This window comes from Chiloscyllium plagiosum, chromosome 6, assembly GCF_004010195.1.
Source record: "Chiloscyllium plagiosum isolate BGI_BamShark_2017 chromosome 6, ASM401019v2, whole genome shotgun sequence".
Classification (NCBI taxonomy): domain Eukaryota; kingdom Metazoa; phylum Chordata; class Chondrichthyes; order Orectolobiformes; family Hemiscylliidae; genus Chiloscyllium; species Chiloscyllium plagiosum.
The window spans coordinates 23,787,738-23,801,676 of record NC_057715.1 but is presented as its reverse complement, the minus strand read 5'-3'; the positions used below and the strand labels follow the sequence as shown (position 1 = coordinate 23,801,676).

The window sequence follows — 13,939 nt, the reverse complement described above, 5'->3', positions numbered from 1 at the left end:
TATTTCCTTCTTAGTAATCCTCTGTTGTTCTTTAAAAGCTTCCCAGTCCTCCGTTTTCCCACTTATCTTTGCTATGTTATACTTTTTCTCTTTTAACTTTATATGTTTATTAACTTCCCTCATCAGCAACAGCCACCCATGCTTCCTCCTAGGATCTTTCTTCCTTTTTGGAAAGAACTGATCCTGCAACTTCTGCATTATACACAGAAATATGGCTTTTTGCATTATACACAGTTATGTGGCTTTTTGCAGTCTTTCTCCTTACATCTCCTTTGTATCCTTACATACAGATGAGGAGGTACACCACTTCGGCTGGGACAACACATCCATCTTAGGACAGACCAAACACAGACACGCACGAGAATTCCTAGAAGCATGGCATTCCAACCGGAACTCTACCAACAAAAACATTGACCTCTGACAATAGGCAGAAATGTCACATTGACTTTCCTCAATTGGGTACTCGCCATTGTTGCATGAGCCTGCTAGCTCACTGTTCCTCACATTAGGTTGCTGTCACCATCCTATTAAAGTGCTCGAAACCACAGAATTTGATCTGTCTAGTGTGGCAGAAGAATACAACTTCATTTTCAACTGAGGGCCTCTTGGTGTTAACAAAATATAATGTATTGCATGTTAGTATCTAGTTACAGGTTGCATCAATATAATCGGCAGTGTTAGAGACTTAATGAAGCAGCAAATGTTGGGGCTTATTCCTTTGAGATTGAGACTGTTCTTCCCAGAGGTCCACATATTAATATAGTGAACGGTTCTTACGGCACTCCTCAGTATTAATCCATTCAGACTTGTTCAGCAGTCATTGACCGGCTGTTAGCCCTCCAACCACTGATCGCATCACAATGAATAAGAACTGGGGCAGAATGGTGTAGATAATATCCCAAATATTGTGGGAATTTGAGAAATGCTCACACAATGTTTTAATAAGGAATATTTTGTTCATAAAATTGAATTAAACTGCAAACTGAGTTCTGTGTCTCTTTGTCCACCCTATCGACAAGAGCATTTGGAAGTGTCCAAAGCACAGATGACTTTGTCTTTCTGGTGATTCCCACATGCAATGAAGGAATTAAACACATATACACTAACCTTCTTTCTTTCACCAGGCTTGGCAGAATGTTTGCAAATACTTAGAATTAAAGCAACTAAGTTAACCAATTCTGGTCAGAATTATTTTGGCTTATTTTATGGAAATAGCAAGTGGCATCAAGTGTGAACTTAAAATCCATCACTTTCGTGCTGCTTATGCTTTTTGCTTTGGACTGCAACTCTGTTTTACATTTTTTTCAAATCATAGGAATTGCTTTTAAGCTGCAGTTATATTTGATTTTGCCAATTCAGTTTTTAATAAAAGAAAACATTGTTGCGAAAAGCTATCTTTCCCAGCTATGAGTGCAGGAAGAAAATATTTGTATTTTTGGTGGAATATTTGTTTTATAGATTGTTAATATCTTAAGAATTTTATTCCATGCAGTAGATGATTGGCTTCTTGGAATTCAATTGAGATGTATGGAATCAAAACAGGGAACAAAATACTGCTGCTAAATTCTCATCAGCGTGTCTCTTTTATCTCGATATGATGGACAGCAGCATGATATTGAGATCAATTCCTATTATCGCTACTGACTGAAGATCTTTCAGAGGTGGAATTTTGTATTGCCATGGGTACTCATTCTGTACATAAATTGTCACAATCAGATGCAAGCAGTGAGTTGTCTGAAGATGGGTTCAGAGCTGTTGACTTTCTACTTATTACCTTTGGACAAGCTTCAATGCAACTTCATTGCATCTTACACACACAGACACACACTAGTGGCTATTCTTTGCTTTTTTTAATGGATGAAGGTTTTTGTTCTGGCCAAAATCTCAATAGAACATCAAATAGTTGTAGTAAACATTTGTCAATTCCCCATTTGCACTACTGTGAATTGAAGGGTCGGATTTTATCCAATAATTGACCATTACAGTCATGTCAGCAGCACATGAGATGCTTCCTAGTGGTAACTGAATATAACAAGTTAAGAGGCAATACTTTACTGTCTTACTTATCTTCTGGAAAATGGGGAAAAAAAAGAAACTAGTCTACAATAAGCTGTAGCTGTATATCTTTGCAATGCTACAGCTTAATAAAAAGTGTCTTGGTGTACTCATGATGCTCCTATACATCTTTGACATGTGGGATACAACTGAGCACTGAAAAATGGTTCCTAAATTTAACAGAAGTAGTCTTGTAATCCCTCAACAAATGAGAGGTATCGCAGTTGAGATTTGATAGCAAGGGGAAGCCCTTGCACCGAATAGGACGATGGAAACTGAAGCATAAGCTTATCAGACTGCAGAAGTGAAGCTGAGGTTGGTCAAAAGTCGAGCGTAACAGGCAACAGGACCCAACAGTGGATTTCATCGAGGTGGACGTATGGGATTGAGTACAAAAACACTAAGGAGCCCTAATGTATGCTGTTGCCTGATGTCCTGTGTTGGACAATGTCCAACAATCCAAAACCCAACCCAACCCAAAGCCTTTGATCCTGACAACAGCCAGAATTTCTCTTCAAAAGATACTAAGAAGATAGTCTAACTTTATCTTATTTTAAAGCTAAGTATAAGGTATTGTATGTCAGATGCAATTTGATTGGTTAAACTACCAGGCTTGAATAAAACATATTTTATTCATACACTACAATTAAAATACAGACAAAATAAAAATAAAAGAATTGACTTAACTGTCACTGTATCAAAATGCTTAACAAGATTATATATATTAACTACAACAAATTAACTTTTCAAAATGTAGTAACACCCTATAAACATACCCTTAGTAAAGGCGAATTTAGTAAAATAGATTGTTTCACATTCAATTCTAACAGCAGGAAGAGAATCCCAGCTTTTGGTAGCACCATAGAGAGGAATAAGAGCTTCCGCAACTACCTTCAAGATCACAGCAACTGTTACTGAAGGCTAAAACTAAAAGGAATTGGGATTCTTTGGGAGTTTGACCCCACCCATGCAGGCTGCTTCTATTGTTCCAATGTTTTAAAAACCCTAAGATCTCACAAGCTGCTTACTTTATTGGCTTTGGAGAAGACTGCTCAGCATTTCTGTCTCAGCCTTTCTTCATTAAAAAAAAGAACAAAATACATCTCTTAAAGCTCTCATATAGTCACATAATAGAGTGGCGGTTCTATCTATCTCACCTGAAACTTCAATGCTCATGATCAGTGTCAAAGCTCTGAGGCCTACTTCATGCTTGACTGAAGATTGTTTCCTGACTCAATAATCCTAGACTTTAAAGACTTTGGGGCCTTGGTTTCTTAGAGTCATAGAGTCACAGAGATGTACAGTAAGGAAACAGACACTTCGGTCCAACAAGTTCCATTGTCAGCACTCGGCCCATAATCTAGTTCCATTTGCCAGCACTCGGCCCATATCCCTCTAAACCCTTCCTATTCATATACCCATCCAGATGCCATTAAAATGTTGCAATAATACTAGCCTCCACCACTTCCTCTGGCAGCTCATTCCATTCACGCACCAGTCTTTTCATGAAAATATTGTCCCTTATGTCCCTTTTAAATCTTTCCCCTCTCACCCTAAATCTATGCCATCTAGTTCAGGACTCCCCCACTCCAGGTAAAAGACCTTGTCTATTTACCCTATCCATTCCCCTCATGATTTTATCAACTTCTATAAGGTCACCCCTCATCCTGTGACGCTCCAGGAAAAACAGCCCCAGCCAATTCAGCCTCTCCCTTTAACTCAAATCTTCCAACCCTGGCAACATGCTTGTAAATCTTTTCTGAACCCTTTCAAGTTTCACAACATCCTTCTGATAAGTGAGAGACCAGAATTGCACACAATATTCCAAAAGTAACCTAATCAGTGTCCTGTACAGCAGCTACATGACCTCTCAATTCCTCTTCTGAATGCTCTGTCCAATAAGAGAAAGCATACCAAACGCCGTCTTCACTATCCTATCTACCTGTGACTCCACTTTTCTTGTACAAAAACATGAAGTCTTCTCAGTACTTGTCTGTGAGGGAACTACTCAAAGCTCCTTCCGAGTTGCTGTGCCTTTAAGGGTTAGGGCATCTACACTTTGGTCTTTTTGCAGTTAGTCTGCAACACTGGAAGGTTCTGAAACTTTAGTTTGGTTTCTTATAACTTTGCCAAGGTTGTAACCATTTCTAAGGGATATTGAGGTCTGGCTGACAGCACAATATCAGTATGTTGGCCTCTTTCTCTTTCTCTTTTTCTCATGCTCTAGCCTTCATCTCCAGGAAGGACTTTTGTATCTAAATGTATTTGCTCCTTCAGTTTAGGCAGCTGCATTATAAGGGTTCATTCGAATAAGCAGACAAGTTAATCTCTCCACTAACCTCTTCAAAAAAAGGGTTGATTCTCCTTAAAGGAGACAATAGAGACTTCTCTTGTCGATGGTACCTTTTATCCATTGTGCTAATTTTATTCGCTGCTTGTAACTCCTTTGCCAAGTGAAATCAAAAGTCGGCATCATCATTCTGTACATGAAATTTAGGTATCACACAACACCAAGTTATAGTCCAACAAGTTTATTTGGACTAAAATCAGGCCAAACTGTTTTATAAACCCAGGATTACTGCATGGTTTAAAAGCAATTATTTTGATACTGACCCATGTACGGTTACAGCAACCAAGGGGTGATTGGGCAGCATACTGAAAATCAAGCCCCATTATTCCAGGAGTCAAGGGATTATTGACACACCGAGCTTTAGATTAGATTCCCTACAGTGTGGAAACAGGCCCTTCAGCCCAACCAGTCCACACCGACCCTCCAAAGAGTAACCCACTCAGACCCATTTCACCCTAACCAATGCACCTAATACTATGGGCAATTTAGCATGGCCAATTCAGCTAGCCTGCACATCTTTGGACTGTGGGAGGAAACCGGAGCACCCGGAGGAAACCCACGCAGACACGGGGAGAATGTGCAAACTCCACACAGTCACCCGAGGCTGGAATCGAACCTGGGACCTGCTGCTGTGAGGCTGCAGTGCTAACCACTGAGCCACCATGCCGCCCCAGCTGCAACAAAACATTGATTGGTCTATAGGCTAGTGACCAGTTATCAATGACAGAGGCTTTTTGCTTGCCAACAACCGTGTGATTAGTTCTCAGGATACCAAACAGCTTAGGTCTGGGAACAAGATGCAAACAAAAGATCAGATCACTACCAGTTCAAGAGCCTTCTCTGTTCTCTGCAGTTAAAGCCCACTTTAAACTTGAAGAAAGTCAGTTCATCTTTCCTCCAGCTGTGACCTTTTAATTGGTAAGTCAGAGATAAAGTGGTCAGCAACCCAGTGCCATTTGTAAACCACTGGAAGCATTTGGAAATGGAAAGCTGAGAAAGAAACTTTTGGATCAGCAAGAAACAACTCAACAGATTTTATGAACAAAGATTACTAAACTGCATTCTCAGTTTTCTTCCGTGTGTGTGTCCGTGCGCTCGCGCGCTTTTGGTTAATAGTGTTATATGCCAATGGATTGTAATTGTTTACTTGTAGCTAGAATCTAATTACTTGTAATAAATTGTAACCTCTGTTAAATACTGAAACATTTATAGCAATCAGGGTCTGAAAATCCGGCAAATTGGGCAATTTTGCACATTTCTAAAACTTTTAACTTTTGTGATGACTCGTAGAATAATGGGGCTTGATTTCCAATATGCTGCCCATTCACCCTTTGGCTGCAGTTTACCTACAAACACTGGTGTAACCACACAGCCAGACAGAGGTCAGTATCAAATTACTTGCTTTCAAACCATGCAGCAATCCTGGGTTTATAAAACAGTTTGGCCTGATTTCAGTCCAAATAAACCTATTGGACTATAACCTGGTGCTGTGTGATATCTAAATTTCATGTACAGAATGATGATGCCGAACTTTTGAGTTCACATTCACAAAGGAGCTACAAGCAGCGAATAAATTTAACACAATGGATAAATGGTACCACTGACAAGAAGAAGTCTCTATTGTCTCCTTTAAGGGGAATCAACCCTGTTTTTGAAGAGGTTAGTGGAGAGATTAACTTGTCTCCTTGTTTAAATGAACCCTTATAATGCAGCTACAGCAACAGAAGGAGCAATTACATTTGGATATCGAAGTCCTTCCTGGGATGAAGGCTAGCACATGAGAAAAAGAGAAAGAGGCCAAAATGCTGATATCGTGCTGTCAGCCAGACCTCAGCATCATGGCATTACACCCCCAGCGTTAATACTGGCCTCCAGCCTGCCTCTGCATTGCTTCATCCAGCTCATTAATTGACCCCTGTCATGTTGAGAAACTGGAAGATGAATGGAAAATTTCAGACATCCTCCTTGTACTGAGCATATCAAGCTCCCAGTGAGCCTATATGTTACCCTTCTCTTTCGAGATGGGTAGCCCTTCAGACCCTCATCCTGCCTTTCCAAAAAATGGCCGGCATGCCAGCCAGCATCAGAATATTCAAGTTCCGTCTATCTCAGGTTCTATCCTTCGTGGCGCCCATGAATTTTGTTCAAAACTCTGATTCTGTTGTAAACTATACCTTCACTAACAAAGGCAAGCACTCAAGATTCTATTGCATATCTTTCATATGTACTCATGCATGGGACACCATTGCACAAACAAACTAACCTTTGCCAATTGTTTCACGTTGATTTTTGGCTGAACGAACAGAACTAAATTGAAGTATGGGAAATGTGACTACTGCAGATAGGATAGATGTAATGCTGGAATTTGTTCAAGGAGAACGAGCACTCCCAAAGTGTGGAATGTAAAAGCACACTTAGTCATTTACTTGCCAAATTTCTGACTAATGGTTATAAACATTCTTCATGAAAATTCGATATATTTTGGTACTAGCTACAGCCAAAGTAACACAAATAAGCATTGACATTCAGGTAAGGTAGATAGATCATATATCCACCAATAAAGTGTTTATGTAAATGATAGAATTTAGCAAAACATCTTAATTTCCCATGTAATGATGTTTAGCAATCTAAGCCGGAGCTGATAAATGATTTGCCACAATTATTAGTGCATCTACAAAACAAACATTTACAGTTATTTATCATCTTCTTCGTAATAATGTTTTGAGATCATGGGTTTTTTTGGTGTTAAGATTTGATAATGGTGTCATTAGAAAAATAACTACCCCCCAAAAAATATCATTACTTAATAAATTATATTTCAAGTGCCTGGTATATTGCACCAAGTAATCCCTCATAAGCTCCTCTTCCATTAACTGACACAAACATTTTTGTGACATGCCTCTGAATGCTCAGCTAGTTCCTTAATGGAGGTCCCAAAGTTTTACTATATGTTGACTAAATTAACCGAAGTGTCATAATATCTAAAGCATGTTTAACAGGAGCTGTAGACGAAAGGCCAAAACATCAGCATGTAGTATCCAAAGACCGGAAGTAGCTTCAGCCTGAGGCAACCAGTGCTAGCCTCTGCTCAAGGGTTTATATCACAAACACCACTGTACAGTCTGTCAAGCTATTTGTTTTTTATTAAATCTAGAAAAGAAAGAGATTGATCGGCTTATGTATGAACCATAATTTTAAAATGTGTTTGGACAACAATCTAATTTATTGTTCACACCAACAAACCAAGTCCATTCGAGTCGTAGCAAGCCATGCAACCCCTCAAACCTGTTTTAGTGTTCCAGTTAAATCACATGTAAAGAGCTCTCTAACTTGGATTTTTAAGATAAATTGAAACTTGAGATTGACTGGATTAGATTCCCTTCAGTGTGGAAACAGGTCCTTCGACCCAACGAGTCCACACTGACCCTCCGAAGAGTAACCCACCTAGACCCATTTCATTCTAACCAATGCACCTAACACTATGGGCAGTTTAGCATAGCCAATTCCCCTGATCTGCACATCTTTGGGACTGTGGGAGGAAACCGGAGCACCTGGAGGAAACCCATGCAGACATGGGGAGAATGTGCAAACTCCACACAGAGTGTCACCCAAGGCTGGAATTGAACCTGGGACCCTGGAGCTGTGAGGCAGCAGCGCTAACCATAGTTGTTGTTTGTCCAGATTCACACCCAGCTTTAATGCTTCTGCTTGTTAGACATTTACAGCAATGACAATTCGATAGAACATATAACATAGAAAAGTACAGTGCAGAACAGGCGCTTTGGCCCACGATGTTGTGCTGAGGTTTAATCCTAATGTAAAATATAGTAACTTAACCTACGCACCCCTTAACTCACTGCTATCCATGTGCATGTCCAGCAGTCGCTTAAATGTCCCCAATGACTTCGCTTCCACCACCACAGCTGGCAACACATTCCATGCATTCACAACTCTCTGCGTAAAGAACCTACCTCTGACGTCTCCTTTATACCTTCCTCCTAATATCTTCAAACTATGACTCCTCGTACCAGTCAATCCTGCCCGGGGGAAAAGTCTCTGGCTATTGACTCTATCTATCTAGATATTAGTTCCTTTCCTGATGTGAAAGCAGAACATTTGGGCCATTGAGTCCTCCAAAGATCCACCAAATAGCATCCCACTCAGACCCAAGCTGCTACCCTAGCCCCGTAACCCTGCATTTTCCACGGCCAATCCATCTAGCCTACATACTTCTGAACTGTTGGAGGAAACCGAAGCATCCAAATGAAAACTACACAGACACAGGGAGAATGTGCAAACTCCATGCAGATAGTCATCCGTAGCTGGAATCAAGTCCACTGGTATTGTGAGGCAGCAGCATCACTCCACTGAGCCACCTGCCACCCCATGTTCTACATAACATTCAAGCAATACATATTAGTTCAGAGGATTTAAGAATCAGTTCTGCAGTATTGTCTTTTTTTTATTATTCATTCATGGCTTGAAGGCATCACTGGCTGCACCAGTATTTATTGCCCATCCCTAATTGCCCAGAGGGCAGTTAAGAGTCACCCACATTTCTGTGGGTCTTGAATCACATGGGTTGGATCAGGTCAGGATGCCAGTTTCCCTTTCCTAAAAGGCATTAGTGAGCAGGTGGGTTTTTCCAACAATTGACAATGGATTCATGGTCATAATTAGATTCTTAATTCCAGTTTTTTATTGGATTCAACTCCCACCATCTATTGTGGCGGGATTCGAACCCAGCTCCCAAAGCATTACCTGAATCACTGGATTAATATTCCAGTGATAAAACCACTCGGCAATCACCTTCCCTTTTGATTTAACTAGTCTAGTTTATATAGGTCTATGATTGACTTTAAATCACTGTTATTTCAATTTGCTCAATACTGAAGTTTAGATAATTTTACACTGTGTCCTGATTGCTTACAGAAAGATTTCAAGAGAAAGTAATGAGGTTACCTATAGCTATTTAGAAAGAGAAATCTTTTACATTGCTTACTATGCTCTGTTGCTGTCGAAACATGAAGCAATTTTCTCTCAAAGAAAAACTGCCATGGAGATAAAAAGAGACTTAATGATGAAGACATTCTGTGAGTTAAAGCAGGTAGCCTTGATAAGATTGCAAGCAATAGATTGTGCTCATTTCCATATATTCTGTGTTGAAGGCCGTCGGCATGTATTGATTTTTTTTCGTATTGGCTTCCTTAAGCCTGCTATCAGCGGAAAGCGTGATTAAAACTACAAAATCTCTGGCACTTCATCAACAACACATTTCTCCCTTTGTGGTCCACAGGCTGACAGTGACTAGCCATCCCCTGATGCCACACAGTGATTTGGAAGCAGGCAGCTCTGAGGAGCTCTTCCAGGCTGTGAACCATGCAGAGCAAACCTTTTGTAAGATGGAGATCTATCTGAAGCAGCAGCAGCTATGTGATGTCATCCTGATTGCTGGAAACCGAAAAATACCTGCTCATAGGTAGGGCATCTATACATTTCTCCTGTTAAAACACAGTGAGTGATTTAAAACTGATCTCTTTGTTATAAAAGAAGCTTCGACTTAGAAACGCCTTGGCTTTCTTTGGAAATACTGAATGGAATGCCTGTCTCCGTTAAACTCCAGCTCAAAAATATATTACCTTCAACTGAGGGAAGATAATTAGCCTGTAATCATCAAGGGCATTGGTATGGCACAGTGCTGTTTGGTCTCCATATCTAAAGACATTACTCTGGGAGGGAGGGCAATGATGATTTACTATATTATTTCCTGAGGTGACAGAGTTATCCAAAACTGAGAGATAATGTATACTGGACCTATTTTCCATTGAGTTGCATTTTTTATTATTCATTCATGGGTTGTATGCATCACTAACTGGGCCAGCAAATATTGGTAATGGCTATTTGCTTTTGAGAAGGTATTGGTGAGCTGCCTTCATGAACCATTGCATTCTGTTTACTGAACGTACGTACCCACCCCCTCCCCCCAGAAATGGTGCTGTTATGGAGGGAGTTCCAACACAAGAGAGATGGTCTAATAGAAATAGAATAGTCCTAAGGTTGATGATATCGTAGATGCTAAAAAATGTATTCTCCTGGTCAAGTAAGGAAATCTAGAACATGCGTTCATGATCTCAGAACAAGGGCTGACCCATTTAGAACTAAAATGTGGAAAGATTTATTTATGCAAAAAGGTATAAATCTTTGGAATTCTCTACCCAAGAGTTCTGTGGATGTTTAGCCATCGAGCAATTATCCAATGCTTATTGAGCAGAGATCAACAGAATTCTGGGCACTGAATGAATCAATCGGTGTGGAGACTGGGTGAGAAGATGAAATTGAAGTTGAATATCAGTCACATTTTTGGTGAATGGTGGATTTGCCTCAAAAGATCAACTGGCCTCTACTAGTTCTTATATCTTGTGGTCTTAACTTATATGCATGAATGAGTTCTCCGAGAAAGATCAAATTCGAACTTCTTTCCAGACTGAAATATTGGGATGCTAAGCTGAATGCATAGTGAATATTATATTGAACACAGCCTTGTGAAAAAAAAGTTCCACTTATTGTGCTAATAGTTAATTCCTAGTTGCTTAAAAGAAATGTTTCCCATACAGCAAGAGCCACTATTGTACCAACTTTGTTTTTGTGACAATGTGTATATGTTATATACATTATAGAATATCACAATTTTCATGTACGGGTCGGTGTGGACTTGTTGGGCCGAAGGGCCTGTTTCCACACTGTAAGTAATCTAATATATCTAATATATGTATTGAACACACTCAAATTTAAAGGTGGAAGCTGAGAAAATGGAACGTATGCAAATGGTCTCAAGTGGCCAAAGAACAATGGAAAGGCTAATGTCCACACTTAATTAAAAATCACATAACACCAGGTTATTAGATTAGATTTTTTAGATTACAAGGTGAAAACAGGCCCTTCGGCCCAACAAGTCCACACCAACCCGCCGAAGCGCAACCCACCCATACCCCTACATTTACCCCTTACCTAACACTACGGGCAATTTAGCATGGCCAATTCACCTAACCTGCACATCTTTGGACTGTGGGAGGAAACTGGAGCACCCGGAGGAAACCCACGCAGACACGGGGAGAACGTGCAAACTCCACACAGTCAGTCGCCTGAGGCGGGAATTGAACCCGGGTCTCTGGTGCTGTGAGGCAACAGTGCTAACCACAGAGCTGAAGCACAGTTTCAGCTCTGATCTCCAGCATCTGCAGTCCTTACTTTCTCCTAAAAATCACACAACACCAGGTTATAGTCCAACAGGTTTATTTGGAAGCACTAACTTTCGAAACGTCGCTTCTTCATCAGGTAACGAGTGAGGCAGGATCATAAGACACAGAATTTATTGCAATAGATCACAGTGTCGTACAATTAAAAAAATATATTGAGCAAACTTGGATTGCTATTAAGTCTTTTATCTTTTAGAATCCTGCCCCACTAATTACCTAATGAAGCAGCAGCGCTCTGAAAGCTAGTATTTCCAAACAAACCTATTGGACTATAACCTGGTGTTGTGTGATGTTTAGGAAAAAGTGAGGACTGCAGATGCTGGAGATCAGAGCTGAAACTGTGCTGCTGGAAAAGCACAGCAGGTCAGGCAGCATCCAAGGAGCAGGAGAATCGATGTTTCGGGCATGAGCCCTTCTTCAGGAATGAGGAAAGTGTGCCAAGCAGGCTAAGATAAAAGGTAGGGAGGAGGGACTTGGGGGAGGGGCGTTGGAAATGCGATAGGTGGAAGGAGGTTAAGGTGAGGGTGATAGGCCGGTGTGGGGGTGGGGGCGGAGAGGTCAGGAAGAAGATTGCAGGTTAGGAAGGCGGTGCTGAGTTCAAGGGATTTGACTGACCTTAGGAAGGTGGTGCTGAGTTCGAGGGTTGGGACTGAGACAAGGTGGGGGGAGGGGAAGTGAGGAAACTGGAGAAATCTGAGTTCATCCCTTGAGGTTGGAGGGTTCCTAGGCGGAAGATGAGGCGCTCTTCCTCCAGCCGTCATGTTGCTATCGTCTGGCGATGGAGGAGTCTAAGGACCTGCATGCCCTTGATGGAGTGGGAGGGGGAGTTGAAGTGTTGAGCCATGGGGTGGTTGGGTTGGTTGGTCCGGGTGTCCCAGAGGTGTTCTCTGAAATCGTCCTGGTGGCGGTTGGAGGGGTGGGGCTCAAGGGCGGAGGAGCGGGAAGTGGAGGAGATCCGGTGGAGAGCATCGTCGATCATGTCTGGGGGGAAATTGTGGTCTTTGATATTGGGGAGACAGGCCGCCTACTTGTGGAACATTTCTTGAAGAAGCCTTTCTTGGAGATGCCTTCCTTGAAGAAGCTCTCTTCCTCCCTCTACAAGGATTTCAGTGAGTCCCTCTCTCACTGCACACCCCAGGTTATTTCCTCTGCCCAGAAACTCTTCAGCCACGTACTCAAACAGACTCGCTACCACAGCCACATCTCCTTCCTCAGCACCTGCCTACGGAACCGACTGACCCCGCATGGATTCCAGACTATGTTCAGACCAACAAAATTTGGACCCAACCAGGACAACCAGTACCTACAACAAATCCGAAGCTTCCAGCAACAGACCTCCTTCCGGATCCTCCGCTACCTACATTCCCTGCAACTCGACCTACCCCAGCTCAGGACAACACTCTCACTGACTTGCAAAGGACTTCTACTGTTCTTCATCCTCAGAAGAATCCATACACTAAACAAACAGTTCTTCCTAGCCATATCGGAAATTAAAGATAATAAGTACCAAAAACTTTCATGTACTTACCCCCACTCTCTGGGTTCCTCAACTGTTCCAGAATCTTCCATCGGCCTCCGAAATCACTCGGGCGCCATTAATCATGCGGTCGCTGCAGCGCCCGTGGCAGCAACCGCCGCCGTGAACCATGACGTCACTTCCGCCCCCACCGACCATGCAGCCTCCGCGATCACCGCCCAGACAACCGCCTCCACGATCACCAGGAAGACCATCGCCGACAGATTTGCGGCCTCAGCGGGGTCCACGGCTATCGGGAACAACACTGTTTCTGCCGTCGCCACAGCCACTTCCGCTCCCTGGGTTGCCGTCGCCGCAGCCACTCCCACTTCCGCCGCCAGTGACATCACTCACCTGCACAACGACCATGCCGCATGCGTCTCTGCCTCCATGCCAATCTCCGTCACCACGCCTAACCCCGCCCCCACGACGATCTCCGTCACCATGCCTAACCCCACCCCCATGCCGATCTCCATCCGCACACCTAACCCTGCCCCCATGCCGATCTCTGTTCGCACGCCTAACCCCGCCCCCACGCGATCTCCATCTGCATGCCTAACCCCGCCCCTGCCCCGATCTCCGGTCCTGTCCCCCTTAGTCCAAGAACTCCCCACCTACGTTCGGGACACCACCAACGTCCTCCACCACCTCCATGATTTTCGCTTCCCCTGTCCCCAACGGCTTATCTTCCTTGTACACCTCCATCCCCCATCACAAAGGACTCAAAGCCCTCCGCTTCTTCCTTTCCCGCCATACCAACCA

At 42.5% G+C, this 13,939-nt stretch overlaps 1 protein-coding gene across 1 annotated transcript in view; it reads left to right on the top strand.

The window, feature by feature from the left end:
- LOC122550513 (kelch-like protein 1) overlaps positions 1-13,939 on the top strand; it is a 423,308-nt gene that overhangs the window by 130,371 nt on the left and 278,998 nt on the right. Inside the window, exon 2 of the mRNA XM_043691355.1 lies at positions 9,702-9,884. Coding sequence (XP_043547290.1) covers positions 9,702-9,884 — 183 coding nt within the window. The remainder of the gene's footprint in view (positions 1-9,701; positions 9,885-13,939) is intronic.